Source organism: Poromitra crassiceps (genome assembly GCF_964638095.1).
Source record: "Poromitra crassiceps genome assembly, chromosome: 3".
NCBI classification, from domain to species: domain Eukaryota; kingdom Metazoa; phylum Chordata; class Actinopteri; order Beryciformes; family Melamphaidae; genus Poromitra; species Poromitra crassiceps.
The window spans coordinates 89443512-89466696 of record NC_139625.1 but is presented as its reverse complement, the minus strand read 5'-3'; the positions used below and the strand labels follow the sequence as shown (position 1 = coordinate 89466696).

The 23185-nt window shown below is 44.2% G+C and overlaps 1 protein-coding gene across 1 annotated transcript in view; it reads right to left on the bottom strand.

The window, feature by feature from the left end:
- Positions 1–1008: 1008 nt before the first annotated feature.
- gabrb1 (gamma-aminobutyric acid type A receptor subunit beta1) overlaps positions 1009–23185 on the bottom strand; it is a gene marked incomplete at both ends in the record, with an annotated part of 128767 nt that continues 106590 nt past the window's right edge. Inside the window, 5 exons of the mRNA XM_083634353.1 lie at positions 1009–1350; positions 3555–3799; positions 14892–15044; positions 16089–16223; positions 21492–21574. Coding sequence (XP_083490479.1) covers positions 1009–1350; positions 3555–3799; positions 14892–15044; positions 16089–16223; positions 21492–21574 — 958 coding nt within the window. The remainder of the gene's footprint in view (positions 1351–3554; positions 3800–14891; positions 15045–16088; positions 16224–21491; positions 21575–23185) is intronic.

Below are 23185 nucleotides of genomic sequence, written 5' to 3'. Positions count from 1 at the left end.
CGCTGTGAGAATACTGTAGATACAAATTGAGAAGAAATTTAGTTTTTGTGAGATTTGTCGAAGATCCAATTAACATCTGTCCTGTCCTGTACTTACCTTAAATGCAATGATTGTTCAAAAGCATACATGTAATGATTATAAATACAGGGAGGCTCAACAGAGCCCTGCAAAGCTATGTACAGAAGGAAAGAAAACAGACTTTCTTTTACAGTGCAGGAAGCAGATACAAAGCTACCGGTATGTACAGAAAGGAAAGAAAACAGACTTTGTTTTACAGTGCAGGAAGCAGATGCATGCACTCAGCTTAATCCCAAAATAATCATTTATGAAGAGCAGGGTAAGCTGTTCTTCAGCATACTGCATACAGCATACAGACTGTCAGAGGAGGTTTGACTGCATACAGCATACAGACTGTCAGAGGAGGTTTGACTGCATACAGCATACAGACTGTCAGAGGAGGTTTGGAACACTGGCAAAAACTATTTTAGTTACCCACTGTTTTTGCACTGGGCTTTTCCCCCCCTCTTCATATTTTTTTTTAACCTTATAAGCAAATAAAAGTTGTGTTCAGTTCACATGCAAAAAGTGAGATAAAATAAGGTGAGAAAATAAATAAAAGATCATTGCCTAAATGTTGGAGTCACCAAAGTCCATTTGGCACAAAGTTCAGACTTAGAAATGCCATACCTTAACCGTGTCTTAAATTCCATATTAATTTTGTCTAGTTCTATTTTGTATGGATGAGTACAGCAAAAGGTGAGAGAATTTATTAAATTATACTTCTCTTTTATATATATATATATATATCTATATATATATATTTATATGTTGTATATTAAATTTTATTTACATTGAAAAGACATCCGAGACTCGTCTCATTCCGCGATATAATTTATACAAACAGGCTAAATAGAATGCCCTTCCATTGCCCTCACTGTACAAGACCTAGCTAGGTTGATAAACAAATTGCTAGCAGCGGTGTTGCCGCGCCGGCTCGCTATCGCCGCCCTAGTTGACATAGTAAAGCCAGTAGACCAGGTTGAAAAAGGTGAAGGCGACGGGGAAGATGGCGCGGGACCACTTGTCTATGGCATTGACGTCTGTGAGGTCGGGGATCTTGACTTTGAGCTGCGAGGCCCTCCTCCTCAGTCGGCTCTTCTTGTGGGCTATGGGGCGGTCTATGGCCGGCCGGCCGTACAGGTCTCGGCTGGTCATGGGCTTGCGATACTGTATGCTGGCGCTGTCGTAGGAGAACATGGTGGCCCGGGGGTCGGTGAGTGCGCCCATCATATCCGCTCCGCTCATCTCATTGGTCAGGTTGGTCAGGAGGATGTTGCCGTGGGCGTCGACCTGAGAAGAGACGTGGGCAGAGGTCAGCCAAACCCCAACAGGCTGCAAAGGTCAATGCAGAGCCTGTCCTCCCCCCCAAGACGACTCTATATCCGTCATTTGTACAAGCAGCTTTTACGCCCATGACATAGCTAACGGCTAGCTAATGCCAGAGGCTAACGCTAGCTATTTACTGTAGGCCTATTATTGTATGTACTGTATCATTCATCACATGACTTAATCACTATAGTGTTCCATTATGTCTGACGTCATCACTCCTAGGTTATTTGTCCAAAAATGATTAAATAAATAAATAAAATAAATGACTGTGTGAACAGTGTGGCCAATCAACAGACCAGGTCATGATTCACCAACACATGAAATATCTTCAAAAAATGACAAAATACACTGGAGGGGGGGGGGGGGGGGCTTTAACTAAGTTGTTTTAGTTGCCTAAACAACCAACATTTTGAAATTAACACGTTTTCAAATGAACCGACATTTTCCATCATGACCCAAGAGGATACAGGTTCCATTCCATCCAACCACTACACCTACCACACCTTAATTAACCAGTGAAAACTGCCAGTGTTTCCCATATGTAACATACGGCCAACTGTAGTCTACAATATCCAAACATAAGCCCCTTCTAAACATGAAGTCTGGACCATACCCGTTGAATCAGGTCCGGCTATTTGCCGGTTTGACCCTTCTAGAGATGTCTCAATAAACCAGTTAATCTGTTTCTAAACATGAGGAAAAGCTCCACGTGGTCAATCATAGTCACTATTTTGTTGTTGGATTGAGCATTGGCGAGCTGCGGGAAGCATTGGCGAGCTGCGGGAAGCGGGCGTGGAGAAATGCTTGGTGCGGACGCCATCTGCAACGCCATTCAACATGGGACTCAGAAGAAGGTTAATGGCTTAACCCATTGCTACCTGATGCAGCATTTGCGTGTATATCCCTCATTTGTGTGTGTATATCCCTTTAAGACCGCGAACCGCGCTCTTAAAGGGATACACCAATGGGTTAATGATGGACTATGGAATATTTTTTTCCTTCTCATCAATTGTACTTGGCCAATTCCCCCTGCTGTCCCAGTCGTTGCTCCTCCCCCTCTGCCGATCTGGAGAGCCAAAGACCAGCACATGCTTCCTCCCATACATGTGAATTCGCCAGCCGCTTCTTTTAACCTGACAGTGAAGAGTTTCAGCATGTCAGAGGATCATGCTATCCCCCCCCCAAACATTTGTACGTTTATAGCCACCTAGTCAAGCTGTGTTGGCAGCCAACTCTTTGTGTGGTTGAGGAGCACACCACAAACAGCTGATCGCCACAGCAGCTGATGGACAGGAGTAGCTCCCCTGCTTGTGATGGTCCAGGGAAGTGTGAGAGAAAAATTGCTGAAATGCCCTGCTGATCCATCAATAATGAGATACCCGTTTCAAGTGTATTTAGGAGGATTTATTCTACGTCAACATAACACCTTGGAGGGCAGTACTTTTCCACTGCTTATACAACTTCTCTCCAACTCAGTACATTTCCATGACGTCAGTAGTCAATCTGATGTTCACAAGACACAACAATCTGATGTCTACTCACTCAAGGCAAGATACATGTTCTCCCTATACAGGAATGTTCTGCAATGATGAAGAGCATAGTTCACAAAATACATCTTAGAAGAGCCATAGATCATAAGCAATCAATCAATAAGCACTCAATCAATAATTTACTATCACAGAAGCACCTGTGTGACGTGCGGGGACACCAGCACGTGCTGAAAGAGGTGAGCCTACCCTCATTGCTAAAGTCATGCTGCTATATGCTAACAATAAGCCCAAACAAAATGTACACTTCTAGTTTGTGGTGATATCTTTGAGTGTGTTAATGTTAAACCCCTATACGATGCCAAATTATTGTGACTAGAAATAGAGTGCCCACTCATTTCCAGTATTTCCAGTGCACGCAGCTCGCACACGGCCAGACGTTGGGATATGGTCATGCACCGCTTTAACCCATTGATACCTGATGCAGCATTTGTGTGTATATCCCTCATTTGTGTGTGTATCCCTTTAAGACCGCGTATGACGTGTTTCGCGGTCTTAAAGGGATACACACACAAATGCTGCATCAGGTATCAATGGGTTAAGATAGGGCCATAAATCTGATGCAAGAGCCTGAGATATATAGAGAAGTGCACGCTAAAGCCCTTGTCCCACCTGCACTTTGTTGCTTTCCAATCTGCTCTTCTCATTGTTGGATTTCACCAAATTCTCCGCCTTCTTCTTCTGCAGATGAGGCCCTCGACCGAAGAAGATGTAGTTGACAAAGGCATACTCCAACAGGGCCAGGAATACGAAGACGAAGCAGCCCATCAGGTAAATGTCGATGGCCTTGACATAGGGGATCTTGGGCAGGGTCTCCCTCAGGTGGGTGTTGATGGTGGTCATGGTCAGCACCGTGGTTATACCTGAAGGAAGGGAGGAGAGGGAAGACAAGAGGTGAATGTTAGAAGAAAGTCCTGAGCCAACACCTACATAGGAGAGGGAACACCGTGTTAAAGTCCTGAGCCTTAACACCTGCAGAGGGAACACCGTGTTTAGTTTAGTTTAATTTATTGTTGAGTTGGACAGGACAGTGCACATTAATAAAACGGTTTACACATATTAATCATCCATACATGTCAACAGTAAATATGCCGGGATTAGCCGAAGCTAGTTTTCACCCATAGTCCTCGGGACATAAAGAACTAAAAAACTACAAGGTGGCTACAGGAATAAAAAACAATACGGAAATAAGAAGCAATACGGGAATAAAAGCAATATAATAAAATAAAAATGGGAACACCGTGTTAATTAAGTTCTGAGCCTTAACACCTGCATAGCAGAGGGAACACCGTGTTAACTAAGTTCTGAGCCTTAACACCTGCATAGCAGAGGGAACACCGTGTTAACTAAGTTCTGAGCCTTAACACCTGCATAGCAGAGGGAACACCGTGTTAACTAAGTTCTGAGCCTTAACACCTGCATAGCAGAGGGAACACCGTGTTAACTAAGTTCTGAGCCTTAACACCTGCATAGCAGAGGGAACACCGTGTTAACTAAGTTCTGAGCCTTAACACCTGCATAGCAGAGGGAACACCGTGTTAACTAAGTTCTGAGCCTTAACACCTGCATAGCAGAGGGAACACCGTGTTAACTAAGTTCTGAGCCTTAACACCTGCATAGCAGAGGGAACACCGTGTTAACTAAGTTCTGAGCCTTAACACCTGCATAGCAGAGGGAACACCGTGTTAACTAAGTTCTGAGCCTTAACACCTGCATAGCAGAGGGAACACCGTGTTAACTAAGTTCTGAGCCTTAACACCTGCATAGCAGAGGGAACACCGTGTTAACTAAGTTCTGAGCCTTAACACCTGCATAGCAGAGGGAACACCGTGTTAACTAAGTTCTGAGCCTTAACACCTGCATAGCAGAGGGAACACCGTGTTAACTACTTAACTGTCCCTTAGCACCAACTAGTAGCCTGCTAAAACCATCCTGATCACGTGACCTCAGATTCTGTTTCAGCCATTTCCACAAACTAGAATGGAACCGGGTCAATCAGGGACCTGCACCGTAGTTGACAATGTAATCGCCCAATCAAGGCTCTCCCGAAGGTCAATTCTTCGGTATGGCAGCTGGCTGGGATCGAGCTGGGAGCAGCAATTCAAGGTGGCTGCCACTGTATGTACGTTTATGATATTAGATTTGATCAGTTGCTAGTGAACATATTTAGGTGTCATCACATGTTGTGCTCCTATCAGTGTTATAGTAGAGATAGGACTCAGCATCGTGTAGAGAGGTGCCAGCGGCCGTGTTCCGGGGCTGTACACATATTTGAGCTGCCAGCGCCTTTCTGCAATTCATTCTCTATGTAAGGACGCGCTAAGCTCCTCTTAACGCACCTTGCGTTTAAGCGCTGGTAGCGTCTACTAGTGTTTTTTGGCGCTCTGGGCGTATCAGGCAGAAAAAAGTTCAACATTTGGAGAAAAGGCGCTGCTCGTCACTGTCACTTTTTCCACTGGGTTTCGACTGACCAATCAAATCGATGAAGAGGCGGGTCTACACGACTCTCCTCTTCCTTCTCCTAGCAGGAGCATCTCCAAACTCTGCTGCTGCCAGAATTGCTAATAATCTGGCTTTCATGTTTACAGTGCGAACAATCAACAACAACAAACAGAGGAAACTAGCTGCTATACCCGGGTCCACCTCCGCGTCCTGATGTCGTTGGCGTGCGCACGGCAGCGGGGGGAAACCCGCTAAAAAACAAACAAAACAAAAAAACCTCTGTGCGCTTTTCTGGAAGTGCTCTCGACATGATTTCCAAAGCGTTCTTTTTGAAATAAGCGCGTTGTATGATGATGTGCACACAGCCCCTTAAGCTACAGTCTAGCCCTGTGTGCTTCTTCAACTGAATGGAAGCCTTGCTTGTCTTGGTATGGCTGGGTGCCCCTACAGTCATTGCTTGTAACCCTCCTCTCCTTTTTATGAATCACTTATACATTTATCTATTTGATTATTTAATTGATTGCTCTTTTTGTAGTACTACTGTACACACCATTACACCTGCGATTATTCAAAGGCTTGGACACTAATAGCAGTGTTCCTGCTAATTAAGGACAAAACCCACATTTATTACATTACTGCTACCACACATAGAGAACAGCTACCACACATAGAGAACAGCGCAACAAAACACTGATCATTCCGGTAGCAATTCTTGAAGTAATAGAATAGAAAACGTAGAATAATAATAAAAAAGTTTTCATTTAAAACAAATTGAACGTGTTAATGTGCTAAATGTACAGGCTATAGCTAGATAGAAGCAGCTGTAGAGTACTCTCACTCACTTCTGCTTCACAGACATACATGGCCTGCAGAATGAAAGACTAATGGCTATTCTGAACAGTGGAATGGACGGGCCATTGCCTTGCTCTGTCTCTCTGGACTCAATAATTCAGCTCCTTCCAGAGGGCTAGCTCATCAGAGGGCTAGCTCGTCAGAGGGCTAGCTCGTCAGAGGGCTAGCTCGTCAGAGGACGCTCGTCAGAGGGCTAGCTCGTCAGAGGGCTAGCTCGTCAGAGGGCTAGCTCGTCAGAGGGCTAGCTCGTCGCCTAGCTCGTCAGAGGGCTAGCTCGTCAGAGGCCTAGCTCGTCAGAGGCCTAGCTCGTCAGAGGGCTAGCTCGTCAGAGGGTTAGCTCGTCAGAGGCCTAGCTCGTCAGAGGGCTAGCTCGTCAGAGGCCTAGCTCGTCAGAGGGCTAGCTCGTCAGAGGGTTAGCTCGTCAGAGGCCTAGCTCGTCAGAGGGTTAGCTCGTCAGAGGCCTAGCTCGTCAGAGGGCTAGCTCGTCAGAGGGCTAGCTCGTCAGAGGGCTAGCTCGTCAGAGGCCTAGCTCATGGCTAATGCACTCTATTGCCTTTGCTGTGGAATAGAGGCTAATCATCACTCTCCCACTTCAGTGCTGTGCCACATCTGTGCTTCATCTAAGCTTCTGTGACCACACGATAGCCACGTGCTCACGAAGAGCAGGTCTGTGTAAAGTGGGCTACAGAGACCAAATGAGGCCCTTGAGGTGCCCGTTTCACCAGAATGATGTTGCTAGGGAACAGCTTGGACTCAAGTTTATTTGCTGTCAGTTATTGTATTAGCAAATACTGGAACAGGAAGGAAGGCTTTGCATGTTTATGTTGTCAAGTTGAAAAGGCCTATAATGTAGGTATACAGACTGGTTTAGTTTAGTTTTTGTCATCTTGTCACAACGTGTGGGTGTACAGTCAGAATAAGAGTTGTACTAAGGTCTTTACACCATAGGTTTTATTCAGAGCGTGTATCAAGTATCTCTGTTTTCACCACTCAACTTTCTCTCACACTGCTTCTCATGAGAATGACAGATTATGTTCATGTGAGCCTAGCTTCAGGGGTGTACATCTAGACAGTGCAGGCAGTGCGGTTTGCACTGGGGCCCATGGGGTAGAGGCCCGTGGAGAGAGCAGGCTCTCTAACAACGTACTGGGCAGAGAACAGGAGAGAGCAGGCTCTCTAACAACGTACTGGGCAGAGAACAGGAGAGAGCAGGCTCTCTAACAACGTACTGGGCAGAGAACAGGAGAGAGCAGGCTCTCTAACAACGTACTGGGCAGAGAACAGGAGAGAGCAGGCTCTCTAACAACGTACTGGGCAGAGAACAGGAGAGAGCAGGCTCTCTAACAACGTACTGGGCAGAGAACAGGAGAGAGCAGGCTCTCTAACAACGTACTGGGCAGAGAACAGGAGAGAGCAGGCTCTCTAACAATGTACTGGGCAGAGAACAGGAGAGAGCAGGCTCTCCAACAACGTACTGGGCAGAGAACAGGAGAGAGCAGGCTCTCTAACAACGTACTGGGCAGAGAACAGGAGAGAGCAGGCTCTCTAACAACGTACTGGGCAGAGAACAGGAGAGAGCAGGCTATCTAACAACGTACTGGGCAGAGAACAGGAGAGAGCAGGCTCTCTAACAACGTACTGGGCAGAGACCAGGAGAGAGCAGGCTCTCTAACAACGTACTGGGCAGAGAACAGGAGAGAGCAGGCTCTCTAACAACGTACTGGGCAGAGAACAGGAGAGAGCAGGCTCTCTAACAACGTACTGGGCAGAGAACAGGAGAGAGCAGGCTCTCCAACAACGTACTGGGCAGAGAACAGGAGAGAGCAGGCTCTCTAACAACGTACTGGGCTGAGAACAGGAGAGAGCAGGCTCTCTAACAACGTACTGGGCAGAGAACAGGAGAGAGCAGGCTCTCTAACAACGTACTGGGCAGAGAACAGGAGAGAGCAGGCTCTCCAACAACGTACTGGGCTGAGAACAGGAGAGAGCAGGCTCTCTAACAACGTACAGGGCAGAGAACAGGAGAGAGCAGGCTCTCTAACAACGTACTGGGCAGAGAACAGGAGAGAGCAGGCTATCTAACAACGTACTGGGCAGAGAACAGGAGAGAGCAGGCTATCTAACAACGTACTGGGCAGAGAACAGGAGAGAGCAGGCTATCTAACAACGTACTGGGCAGAGAACAGGAGAGAGCAGGCTCTCTAACAACGTACTGGGCAGAGAACAGGAGAGAGCAGGCTATCTAACAACGTACTGGGCAGAGAACAGGAGAGAGCAGGCTCTCTAACAACGTACTGGGCAGAGAACAGGAGAGAGCAGGCTCTCTAACAACGTACTGGGCAGAGAACAGGAGAGAGCAGGCTCTCCAACAACGTACTGGGCTGAGAACAGGAGAGAGCAGGCTCTCTAACAACGTACAGGGCAGAGAACAGGAGAGAGCAGGCTCTCTAACAACGTACTGGGCAGAGAACAGGAGAGAGCAGGCTCTCTAACAACGTACAGGGCAGAGAACAGGAGAGAGCAGGCTATCTAACAACGTACTGGGCAGAGAACAGGAGAGAGCAGGCTATCTAACAACGTACTGGGCAGAGAACAGGAGAGCAGGCTCTCTAACAACGTACTGGGCAGAGAACAACAACGTACTGGGCAGAGAACAGGAGAGCAGGCTCTCTAACAACGTACTGGGCAGAGAACAGGAGAGAGCAGGCTCTCCAACAACATACTGTGCAGAGAACAGGAGAGAGCAGGCTCTCCAATAACGTACTGGGCAGAGATGTTATTTACATGTTATTTTACTAAAAATAATGCATTTTACCATCATTTCAAGTAGAATGATACCAGCCAAGCAAGAATATTTCAAGTGTTTCAAGTGCTTTACTGAAATATTTGGACCATATAATGATAATACAATTATCTCAACCTTAAAAGGTTACATATAGGTGCCAAAAAGCCATAAATTCACATCAAAGAACAAAGAAAAACAACAATTATAATTTAAGTTTAAACAGTAAGTGTGCAGCTGCAGCATGGAGATTTAATTGTACCTTTGGTTAAGACCAAATACTATCTTTAAATGCTGTAAAGTGTTTTAGCAAAGAATATTGCAACATAAGTCTTTCAGAACATACAACACTCTACATTATTTTTTATTATGTTTTTTTTTTTTTTTTTTTTACGACTCTTTTCAACTGAGCATGCAGACAATTAAAATAAGGGTGCAATGTGTGCTTTTGCACCCCTGTAAAAACCAACATGAATCAACGTCATGTTAAAGTCAGCGGTCATTTCAGAACCACAGTGAAATAGACAGGTCCTCTGCTCTCAGGTGCTGATGCTTGTTTTCACGTTTACATACTTGTCTGTTACCGGATGCCAGAGTGCTGTCCATGGTTCTGATAGCTTGCTCTATTCCCCATACAATAGCCTAAGTACCGGGAACTCATTCAACTGTAAAATCCAACGGTAAAAAATAAATTACTCTATATAGCCTATGCCTAATGGTGTGTGTGTGTGTGTGTGTGTGTGCGCGCGCGCACGTGCGTTGCTTGCATGTGTGAACTTCGCAAACTAGCGTGTACTAGGGCCTGTCAAAATTGCTTGTACTGTGGGCCGTCAAGACTACCCTACGCCACTGCCTAGCTTCATGACCACGATTATGACTGCAGTATGACCAGAATAGGCAAGCCACTCAGTTTTGAGAGAGAGAGAGAAAGAGAGAGAGAGACAGAGAGAGAGAGAGAGAGAGAGAGAGAGAGAGAGAGAGAGAGAGAGAGAGAGAGAGAGAGAGAGAGAGAGAGAGAGAGTTTAATAATGTCGTGGCTTTTTAAAGGTGGCTTTTGCATTATGACAAGCTGCTTCCTGCCTAATAATATCAGCACGGATCAGTCAATAGTCTTAACTCAGCAACTCTGCATTTCCCCGTGCAGGGCGTGCGGTGTACACGATTCAGAAAACACGCACGCACGCACGCACGCTTTATGCTGTCGTGCATATTGTGGACCTTGTGTAACCGACAACAAACCACTGCCTACGGCCAAGAAGCCCTCTCTGATCACCCCATGGACGGAGGAAACCATTTTGTGACACTCGATCAGATCCTTTTTCTTACAGTCTTCTTACAGTTTCTTACAGAAACACAAAGATATGTCAGTCACATGTCACCACACACCTGTATCGTGTTCTATGTGGTCTTAAAATAATAGCCATTATGTGCAGCTGGACGTGCCCGGTTTATTCTTCCTCGAGCACCTGGCTACAGTGCAGATTTCAGCTAAAGAAAAAACGTAAATAACGTAAATGATGTCTTTTCAAGTCAATTTGGCATCTCAGGCCTTGTGGAGACTTGGATTATGCCAGGTGAGCAGTATGGAAGCTATCCCCTTTGGAATAATCTGATGCTGTCAGTGGCTGCACAGTGGCTGCCCACTGCTCCTAGTTCTAGGAAGGTTCCTAGTAGAGGATGGGTCAAATGCAGAGGGTGAATTTCCCCAAGGGGATAAATAAAGTATAACTTTCTTCTTTCTTTCTTTCTTTCTTTCTTTCTTTCTTTCTTTCTTTCTTTCTTTCTTTCTTTCTTTCTTAACTTAAAAACAAGCTTGTTTAGGGGCATGTGGGGAAAACAGCTGCCAACTGAAGCCATCTTGGTCAATACTGCACCAATTTCAAAGATTGTGTGTGTGTGTGTGTGTCAGAATCAGAATCAGCTTTATTGGCCAGGTATGTAGACATACAAGGAATTTGACTCCGGTGTGTGTTTATTTGTGCTTTAGAACGTAACCGCTGTGAAACAATCAGAAAATAACGTTTAAATCCTCTGATAACTGGCCAGCCCTGATCTCTGACCGCCCCGATCTCTGACCTCTCTCTCTCTCTCTCTCTCTCTCTCTCTCTCTCTCTCTCTCTCTCTCTCTCTCTCTCTCTCTCTCTCTCTCTCTCTCTCTCTCTCTCTCTCTCTCTCTCTCTCTCTCTCTCTCTCTCTCTCTCTCTCTCCACTTGTCTCACTTGCCTGTGAGGAGTGAGTGGGTGTTTCTTAACCCCACCTCCCAGTGCTGCACAAATCAATACTACCGCCATTTTTTGGAATTTCCTGGCTAGAAGCACTTCAGCCAAACCTCTGGGTGCTGTTACTCTTCAAAGACAATGCTTCAGCAAAAAGACAAAAGAAGTTGAAAAGTCCATTATTTTGATGGGAAGCAGCAAAAAAAAGGGGAAAAAAAAGGGCTTGAATAAACTATCCAAATGGAGGCACAGCCAAAATCCCCACTGTGCACATCTCAATCCAGGTAAGATCCATGTTACTACACAGCCTGAATTGTGGCCTTTGAGAAGAAAATGCCCCCAATACTATGTCTAAGAATGTTAATGATTAACCGATAGTCGGTTAACTGCTGCTGTTAAGAATGTAACCGATTAAAATTAACTAACTGTTTTGACCGACGTTGTATAATATAGGTAGATCCATGGTTGTATGTATCACCTCAATATCCAGAGCTTACACTGTGTTATTCCACCAGTCCAGCAGAGGGCATACCTCACCCGGTCCCAAACAATAGAAGGAGCGGTCACGTGAGGAAGTAGTCACATGATCGGTGGACTGAGATTCAGGAAACAAACAGACTGAGAGACCAGATAGCAACAATAGCAAGATGAGCGCGCCTGCTAGTGCTAGCAACAAAAGAGCGAAACGCAGCGCAGTGTGGGAGCATTTCACGCTAACAGGCGAAAATGCCAAGTGTAATATTGCGACGCCGTTCTCAAGTACACCTCTACCTCGTCAATGATATACCACGTTAAAACTCAGCGCCCGACAATTGCATTGCCAGGCGAAGATGGAACATCGTCCTCCCAGCAAACTATCCTATCTCTAATAGCCAAGAGAAGCTGTAGTGATTTCCGAGCAGAGAAAATAACAGAAGATTTGCTTTATGGTGGAAAAGGACATGCTGCCATTAAGGGATTTTGCGAGCTACTTGGCGTGATTGAACCAGGCTATAGCGTCCCGTCGAGAGGCACAACATTCATGTTTTTCTTTTTTTTTCAACGTTAACCGGTTAATTGATCGTTAAGGTCCGCAGCTAACGGTTAAGGAAAATGCATGAAATTCCCATCCCTAGTCTAAGATTCCCACTACCACTCTATTCTGTCAAAGTAAATTATGATTTTGGGATTTTGGGGGGGAGTTTGCATGACTTTTTACAGTCCGTGTATGGAGACATGATCCTTTCTGTCTGTACCCATCCAGAGTGGTGAGTCTTACGCAACACTGTTAAGGGGAGCAGACTCAGCCTTGAGGGCATTTGGTTGGTACACACGCTGCCCTGAGGGCGTGTGCAAATTAACTTTCAGTCAAGGAAGGCAACATTTACAGTCTCTCCCTAGCGGGCTGTGTGTGCATGTGCATATATCTGGAGGTGAGTGTAGAGTAAGTGCCAAAGAGCTGTGTGCGTATGCATGTGATATAGGGACTGGAATGTTTTGCTAACTGACTGTAGTTTTAACATGTGGGTTATTTGACACTTGGACTCTGGACTCCCCCCTGACTTCCACAGAGAGATGAGCAGGTGATTATGAGAGAGAAAACCACAGAGAGAGATTCACTTTGACACTAATTTACTGTGTGCAGCCGTGAGGCGTAGGACGGAAAAGCAGAAGAAAACTTCACAAAACACATCTAGACTGTCCAGGCCCCAGTCTGTAGCAGCCAGTGACCAGGACCTGGTTGGTTGTAAGGCAACCAGGCAGTTCTCGCTTAAACTGAATGTTTTATGGTCACTCAGGATTCTCTGGAAGACTTGTTGGCTTTTGGTTCGAGCCTTAAAACTCGTTATATTTGGATTTATCGGAATGTCTATGGAGAAAATGGATGTGGAACTTACTTCCGGGGCAAATTACATCAGGAAAAGTCACATGCCTGTTGAGCTTTATTGAAGTAGGTCTGACATAAAGGAGATAAGAGAGGAATATGAACACATGATTTGAAAAAGAAGATTGCGCTTCACACTTAGGAAGTTCTTTACTGGAGTTGTCTTCATAACTGTTATGAAACAAGGATCATTCCATCCCAGCTATATTGGGGTGCTGAATGTCTAATTTTCCAGAATTGGTGGGTTTCTCTCAATAGATCGTGATATATAACCTATTTTGCTATATCAGCCTATTAATACTGTAAAATTAAGTCCCTATTAAACAAACAAATCAAACAAGCTCACGCCAATGGATTTTCTGATCAGATAGTCTTATTAAAAAAGAAAAGAAAAAAGAAAAGTTGAATATCCCTCCCTCACAGCTCTAGTGGAGAGAAGGTCTTTGGCCAAGCTGCTCGCCATTATGGACAACCCCTCTCACCCTCTCTACAGCACTCTGGACAGCCAGAGAAGCACCTTTAGCAACAGACTGATCTCTCTTGGCTGCAAGAAAGAGCGCACCAAGAACACTTTTGTTCCACGGGCCATCAGGCTGTACAATGCCTCCCCATTGTGCAGGGGGCGTGGAGGCGTGGCCCCAGCAACCTGCAGGGGGCGTGGCCCCAGCAACCTGGGCCACTGAGACTTTAGACTTGAGGCTTTAGTATTTATTTGTGTATGTACTGCAGGCACTTTCTCTATGCATATGTTTGCACACTGCACAGGCACAGGCACTTGTCTTCTCTCTTATTTCCATGTCTTAGCTCTTAGTTCCAGGACTGGCTCTACTAACTCTTTTATCTTGTTTATCTTTTTTATCTTTTCGTTTTTTAGTATTTTAACATGATTTTGATCCTTCATATGTACTTTGTTATTTGTATGTGCAACTGGAAGCTGCTGTACAACTGAATTTCCCTCGGGATTAATAAAGTATTTATCTATCTATCTATCTATTCGTATTGAACACTGCCAAACAGCCAAATCCCATTTGACTGACAGAATTCTGAGTCGAGTACAGCCCTAATGAACTGACTCCAGTTGTTTTTAACTTCGGTAGGTCTTCACATAGTGAGTTAATTTGTTAATTGGTGTTTATAAATGAAGTTGTCATCAGTTATAGGTCAACATGGGTGTCAAACAGCCCCCAGCATCAGGTCTCGGCCTTGAGCAAATTGAACATGGTGGGCAAGCTCGGTACTGCAACTCACGTGACACCCTGCGGCCCAAAAATATTTTTTCCCATCCACTTGCAAGGGGAAAGAAAAAAAATTGTCAAAAACAACTCTTTGAATGATTAAGTCATAAATTATGGGTTCTTCAGAAGCCACCAAAAGCCATTTTTTGAAGCTCCCTCTCTCTATGGCTCTGGCCATTATAACTCCATTCATCTGGGATAGGGCGGACATGCGCACATCACCACATCGCAGAAGTAAAACCATTAAAGGCATTTTCAATCTCTTATCCAGCTCTTTAGTAAATCTGTGCCTGGTGTCGAAGCCATATTTAGGAGGACTTCCTGGTGTTCCAAAGCAAGTGATTTTTTTCTGTTTAAGATGGGCTGAGTATATAAAGGTATATGAAGATGACAGTAGACACTGATTGATTTGAGACAATCACAGTCAGATTGCCCCCTGCCCTTCCTCGAGAGGTCTTTTAACGCTTGCCAGGTCATTATAGGAAATAGATTTTTTTTTGTTGCCTAATTCAATAAAGATCAAGCCAACAAACATAAAAATAGACTGAAGAAGTTCAAACTTACCCAAGGCCACTCTGGCAGCCGAGGCGTCATAGTTGATCCAGAAGGAGACCCAGGACAGGATGGTGATCAGGGTGGAGGGCATGTAGGTTTGCAGGATGAAGTAACCGATGTTCCTCTTTAGCTTGAAGCTCAGTGACAACCGTGGATAAGAGCCTGCAAAAGGTAACACAAGACACTGGACACTATCTAATTTAATGCCTGTTTAACTCGGACTGTAAATTCATGCAAACTCACTGCCTATTTAAAGCCTTTTTAACTCAGACTCTAAATTTCATGTAAATTCAATGCAATATATACAGTATATGTATATATATATATATGTATATATATATATATATTCTGGACCTGGTTTTATGCGGTCTAGATGCTGAAAATCCACTGAAAACTGCAATTATAGCATTTTCACAAATCAGCAAGGTTTCACAAATCTGAGAGTGGACCATAATGAGAGTCTAATGTCCCCTTGGTAATCTAGGCCAGGTTTGAAAGGAGAGCAATGGTCTGAGCTGGACCTGGTTTTATGCGGTTTAATTCTAATTCCAATCGGGAGCTGCGAATCGGATGCCAACTTCAGCGTCGTTAACCAGCGTAGTATATCAGAGTCCATGTTTTACGCTGTTTGCAATGTGCTGCGTGTGTGCTATGTGTCATTCTCAGTTGCTGATCATCATCGCTGAAGAAGTTATTTTTGCCCCACCTCCTCCCCTGACCACCACCCATCGTCATGACTCCTGAAGAATTCCATATGGGGGATTTCCTATCCTATTCTTCACTGACGACGCCCTCTCATCATCTCAGGAGAGCGTCATCATATCATGAAGTCATACGCCAAAATTAATTTGTTGTATCATTAAAGCTTGTTAAACTTTATACTTTCTACCTCTAATCAATCAATCAATCTACTAGTCTCTCATTATTGAACGACTGTAGGCAATTTGAATGATGATGAAGTTAAGGTATGGTGGGCATAACTTGGCATTTTCAATTTTGGTCTCATATTCTTAACCAGGAATTTGCCATTGTTGCCACGTTGAAAAATGTTCCGTATTGACATGTCAGTAAAAAAATAAAATTATGAAATAAAACGAGCAGCAAGCCGGCCCAATTTAGAAACTTTCTCCTACAGTGTGACAAGAGCCTGCGGGGGAAAATGTCACAAGGATATAGCGAGTGGAATGGCACTGTAAGACACGTTACCTGTGGCAAACACAGCTTTCTTGGATTGGGTTTCGTAGTCTATGATGTCGAACTGCGGTAGTTCGATGTTCTCCACCCCAGTGACCGAGTTCCGTCCCTGCCAGTAGAACTCGATGTCATCAGTGGTGTATCCATCTGAGGAGAGCAGGAAACACACCTCAAATGGTGGCAGAGACAAGGATGTGCACATCTGGATCCATGCATTTCTCACAATATAACATAACTATTACATGTATTTATACAGGGGGAGTATTACTGAGAGCAATGCTGTCTTTTCACACACACATTCACCCCTGGAAGCTGACCAGTACAACCACAGTCTGATCTGCTGGAAGCTGACCAGTACAACCACAGTCTGATCTGCTGGCCACTGGAGTGGTTGGGGTTAATGGCCTTGCTCTAGGGCACCTCTCAGGTAATGAGGGAGGGGCAAGTGCTGCTTTTTCACTTTCCCCACCCGGATTTATCCTGCTGGTCCCGAGGATTGAACCGACGACCTTCCGGTCACAAGCTCGCTTGTCTAATGTTTAGGCCACAACTGCCCAGTTTTAGATTAGATTTAGATATTTCATGGTGAAAAACATAAAACAAAAGTTAAAGAATAAAAGAAATATGCAAGAAAATGCCAAATAAGAAAAGTCAATTGAATTCACAGCATACACAGCAAATTCTCAAGCAATTTACATTTGTATCATGTTGACTTTACAGTGAAAAAGTTTGTAGATTTTTGCACAAAAGAAATGTTGGGCTTCAAAATGATTTGAAAATGAAACTAGAAGGGCACTCTGAGAGCGCAGACCTCCACCAAGGCCTGCTATTCGCTATATAGTATTACTTGTTTATATAGTATTACTTGTTTATATAGTATTACTTGTTTATATAGTATTACTTGTTTGTGATCTCATTGCGTGAGTGGGATCGGATCTGCTCCACAATGTAATGGGTTCTTCCTTGGCCCAATGGCCAAGGCCCAATGCTCATTGACTGTATAATCCTTCCACCAACTTTCATGAAAATCGGCCCAGTAGGTTTTTCATAATCCTGCTAACAAACAGCTTACTGTTTGTTCGCGGGATTACGAAAAACCTACTGGGCAAGCAAAGAAACAAACGACATGAAAACATACCGTAACCTCCTTGGCAGAGGTCATTATTTGCAGGCCAGCACTCGCGAAGTGGTGTCGTGCTGAAACACGTCTGTTGTACTGTGCTGTCTGTCCCGTTTCAGCACCAAACAATATGAAACAATATTTAATTGTCCCAGATGCCAATGAAATATTGAAAGGACATCTTGAGTGCTGGCCTGCTTCCTCTTTTACTTAGGATTTATTTTGGCCTTGCACCTAAGTTGAACATTGGACTCGAGTGTGCTCACTATTGGTGAGTTCGGAGGTAATTATTTGAAATGTTTTGTCTGAATAAAATTTTTCTGTGAATACTGTTTTCTATTATAGGCTACTGAAGTAATGAGAAAATTCTATATTTTGATGAAGCTATAAAATTCAAATAAATGTAAGATACTATCTATCTATCTATCTTCCCGACGGCGGTAATTTTGCGTTGGCGCCCGTTTTGCACTGGAATAGCGCCACGCAAAGCCCTAATTGTGGGCGTGTCGGCCCGCTGCGCTTCACGTCATCTCAGCGCAAACCTCCATAGGTGTGTTTATGCCCATAAAGGATTCACAAGGTGAGATCACTGCCCTTAAAAGCCACAGCGTCACCGCCATCACACACCAGCTTATTTCTTGAGAGAGAGAAAAGAGAGAAAGGGGGGGGGGGGGGGGGGGACGAGAGAGGGAAGAGAGAGAGGGCCGCCGCGCAATTACGCAGTGATGTCCCAAAGCATGCGCTTACTCATGGGCGATTATACGTTGGTGCACTGGCTGCACGTGCAACCCCTAGTGGCCAGATGATTTTTTTTAAACACATTTTTTTTCTAACCCTAACCCTTTTTTTTTTAACCTTTTATTTATACAGGGGGAGTCTCACTGAGAGCAATGCTGTCTTTTTCAGGAGTGCCCTGTTCACATGCACACACACATTCACACCTGGAAGCTGACCAGTACAACCACAGTCTGATCTGCTGGCCACTGATCAGCTCCACTGGAGCAGTTATGGTTAAGGGCCTTGCTCAAGGGCACCTCAGTGGTGGTAATGAGGGAGGGGCAAGCGCTGCCTTTTCACTTTCCCCACCCAGATTTATCCTGCCGGTCCCGGGGATTGAACCGGCGACCTTCTGGTCACAAGCTCGCTTCTCTAACCGCTGGGCCACCACTGCCACATAAACGATTTAAACCAAATCTAATCGAATATATTATATATATCATGTGTTGTAGATATATATATGTCGTTGTATTCAACATTATTCAATGCAATTTCTCGATTCATTGTGTTTCTGAAGAAAATAAATCTGTACTTGACCTCTCAACTCAGCTCACGTGATGCGCGCTGGTCGTGGTACTACGTGCTACTACGTGCTTGCGTCAGACGTCAGCGACAGCGTGTCAACAAAGGAAACATACCGAGACAGACGAGACAGAGATATTTAACATGGCTAAAAGGGTAAACCAAACTCTCGACCGATTTTTCTCTAAGAAAACTAGGACTGATACAGAGAAACATGACTGCAACAATAACACCATGCCGGTCACCTCAGCAGCAGCCGGCGGCAGCAGCAACATTGTTCTCAGTTCGGACGACGAAGAAGAGGGGGGAAGTGGCGGTGGACCACCGGTGATAGTGACAACCACGCAGGCTGCGCCTGTCACAATGTGGCAGTTTGAAAGCTCCACCTCTGCTTAGATTGAACTGTCATTTCTCCAGACAGTAGTGTGAGAACAGATCGAGACATCACCTGACTGCAGCTTGGGTAAAGTTGCATCTACTGTAGGTGTCATTCAGCATATTGTGATATGTTGTTGGAGAACGTGTTGTCATATCCTACTATAGCATTCAGTGTCTCCTATACAGTTATCTATTTGTGGAGGTACACCACAATAGATTTTGAGCACCACAAATAGATTTTTACTGCCACATATTAATTTCAAGTAGTTGACTGCAAACGCCTGCTTTAGGAGCCCACTAGATGGTGCTCTGAGGCCCACCAGTGGGCCACGGTTCAGTGGTTGGGAAACAGCATCATGCAGATAGAATAGGCTATATAAGGAGACAATTATTTTGTCATCACTGTAAAGCCACAGCATAGTGAAGAGGATATTAATGTGATGTGTGTAGTTCTTCATATTGTAGCGACCCAGGGTTTTGACATGTAATGTGGTGATGCGGTGTTTAGATAGGAACTGATGTGTGGGGGTGTTCCTGGGGGGAACGGTGTGTAAGTGCCACTTCCTGTCTCGTGGTGAGGCAGTCTGAAGATGTGAAGGAGCTGGCTGGTTGTGTGTATAGCCAGCAGCGCAGCTACCGCCAGGAGCTATGAGAATGAGCCAAGAATAAAAGCCTGTACCAACTATAAGTCTCCGGTTCCTGGACGAATACCTGAAACGTTACAATATCTACTAGCCTCTTCATTTTGCTCTCAGAGTGACCCAGATTAATGCATTTTATTTTAAAATGTACAAAAAAAAAAAAAAATTGAGACCCCCCTACCGGAGTAATATTGTCTTCTGGGTGGTGCAACCCCTGTTTGGAAGGTCTATAATCGCCTATGCGCTTACTGTAATTAGACGTTTCGTTCATATAGGCTATATAGACTCAGCCCTCAGCCTTAATCCGTTTCACTACTGTAAGACTGAGAATATTACTATTTAAATATTTTCATAATGTTAGGTGGTGCTGTTGGAAGCCTTGCATCGGAGAACCAATCATGAGTGTTGTGGGCGGACCTGCTTTCTGGGGGCAGTGACGCTCATGCAGAACCGGTGTCTCGCAAAACATCGCCGCGTTTGCGGAGCAACATATTAATCACTTAGAAACAAACATAACCTGTTAATAGGACATGTTTCATCCGGCCCCGGCGGCTAGAGGTATTTCCCCCAGAGATAAGCTCGACTCCCGAGGCTAACGTTACAGAGCCTGCTGATGACTTCACAGTAGCAAGCGGACCACTTCCGGGTAGGAAACATTATTGTAAAATAAACAACAGGTATAAACTCTCTTTGCAGCACATCAGTGTCTTGCTCTATATTGGAACTATGAAACATTGCATTGCCGCTACCAAATAAAATTCTAATACTAAATGTAGGCGTGTCTGCTGCCGGCCGTTCTCGCCGTGCTAAATGACACTTGCGCAAGACACATGATAGGCTAGAGGCCCACCGACACGCCTGGGCCACGCCTACACCTGTGTCATCACAGCGCAAAACTGGACGGTGGAGGCAGACGATAGCTTAAGACGCTGGGAAGATAGCAATAAGAGGCGCGAAAATGCAGCGCAAACGATAGCGCCGTACGACGATAGGGCCCATAGAGTGCAAAAGTAAGTTGAGCCAAATTGTGTCACTGACAATATTTGATCATTTCATATCTTATTTTGCTCACATCTCATATTCAGGTTGTAGCGATTATTTAATATTTACCATTCAAAATTGTACTTAATATTCTGCCTTTTTAGCCTACAAAAGCTGATAACAGGTTTCAATGGTATCTCAAGTGGGAATGTGAAATGTGATATTCACTTAAAGCCCTCCACCAGTGTATTTTGTCATTTATATATATTTATATATTTCATGTGTTGCTGGGTTTTGCCCTGAGGCCTATACCATGAAGCAAGATTAGTGGCTTAGCAAGGTAACTTCAGGTTTAACCCTAGGTTTGCCGTACCACGACGCTAGTTAACTTCTTACCGTGATAGATCACCATAGCAAATGATGATCTACGGCTAACCTGCTCTGTAGCAGGTTAAGTTCAGAGGATAAGATCACCCATGAAAGACCCACCTGCTTACCAATCAGCTCTCTGGAAACAGCGAGTCGCCATTCGGTCCCCATATGAAAAATACATTGCATTCAAATGAAAAACAAAAATCAAAACAAAACATATGGCTCCTGTTGAATTCATCGAATGAATAGCCCCCATGGATGCCAACAGTGATGATGTCCTATTTCTAATGATGTCATTTGTAGAGTGATGTCATACTTGTTGAACTATATAAGTGCGTCTACAGCAAGTTTTCTGCAGTTGTTCGTAGATTCTTCTTACGGCATAACTTCTGCAACACTTCTCAGTTTTGAACCTTGCAGATTCCAGCTACTTACGCGTCCAGTGTCGCAGTTTACCAAATGTTGCAAGACCTTCAAGCATCTGCACATAAACTCACCTGTCTCAGCCTAACAAGAAATTACTCAAAAAAGCACAAGTACACAAAAAGCTACTCAATGACAGTAATTTGAGTACTTGTAATGAGTTACTCACACAGTTACACACTCACACACAGTCTCACTCACAGCTTTCTATTTCCAAGGTACAGTTCTGCTCATCCAGTGGATATCGGCGCAGGTCCATCATGCAGGCGGCCGTCGTCGTTATCCTGAGGAAGACAAAGTGTTCATGTTCAAGATGTGAAATATATCCCAAAGCATCGCACAGAAAAGAACATCTCACAATTAAAGCAATATTACTATAATATTACTGTTACAGTAGTTTGAACATGGGGGTTATAGAGTACCGCAGGGATGACGTATTTTTGTAGTCGGAACGCGGAAGTCCCGGACCTCCGGGTTCTTCACTGTTGGGATGGGATTTTTGAATGGGTTTTTGGCGCGATGCTTCAAATAAGGTCTGTGGGCAACGCAAGCTTAATCAAACGCGAACCTGTGTTCAGCGGGATAATCTTCACACATGAGGACCACTTTCATGAGTTTTGAAGCATAAATGCGAGCCCTAGAAGTAAAAAGCTCATGCTAAGCTATCCCAGAACTACACACAGTGTCGCATAGGCTTCCACGTCACGTCACCACAGCCACATCAACCTGTAGCGTTGTTGATGTGCACTGCTGTGCACTGATTACCCCGGGCTGAACCAGGTGAGGGAAAGAGAATTTCCGTGTTCGTCCTTTGAAGTGATGACGTTATTGATGTATAATATCCCCGTCGACTCAACAGTGTAGTCTCATTTAGCCGTTTGCTAGCTAGCCGCCCTTTTAACGGCACGGCTTCAAAACTCATAAAAGTGGTCCTCATGTGTGAAGATTATCCTGCTGAACACTGGTTCGCGTTTGAATAAGCTTGTGTTCACCACAGACCTCATTTGAAGCATCGCGCCAAAAACCCATAGGCAGAAACAGTGAAGAACCCGGAAGTGTTAGCATCAATGTTTTCCGGACTCATTCCTGCAGCTCTCTATTTGTCTCTTGACCAACGTGAAAACCACAATATAAACTAATCACCAAGATCGGATGCAGCTGGATGAGTTTGTAGTGTTCATATTTCTACTTTTACTACATGAAAATAGCCTGAAAACTGTAATTTAACATGTTGGTGAACTGATTCAACAACATCCCGCTACTGTGATTTTCAGTTGACTATGCGTCCAATGTTTTAGATAATAATTTCACCAAATGGCATTTTTGTTGCTGTAGAAGAGAATGTAGCAGAGGGAAACTATTTAGAGTAGATAGTTCCTGTTTGGGAGACCGGATCTACTTTTATTCTTAAATAGTAATTTTAGTGTAAAGCAAGAATAAAAATGCAAAATGAGGATGGACCCAGGCCTACCTTATTGTCTAACATGTGGGATCTGATGTTGAATCTGTTCACAAAGGTGTTGGAAGTCAGTTTTCTGCTTATTTTTGTGACCTCATTCAAAAGAATTTAAATAAAATGAAGTAAAAATCTGAATGCTACAACTGAATCTGATCTTGGAGATTAGTTTATATTCTGGTTTAGAATCTAAACCAGAATAAAAGCCAGTTTTATCTAAACTTTAGATAAAACTGGTTATGTTGTATGGTATACATTTTGGTTATGGTAAGAATAAGTGGGGTGTAAGCAAGTATGCTGTTGAATTACATGCAGAAGAAGTGTAACTAAATAATAATAATAATTAATAACTAGAGATCCTCAGATTTTTGTGACTGCATCTTGCACGGTTTTTACGCTATAGTGTTCGCAAAATCTGTCCACAGACAGACAAACAGAA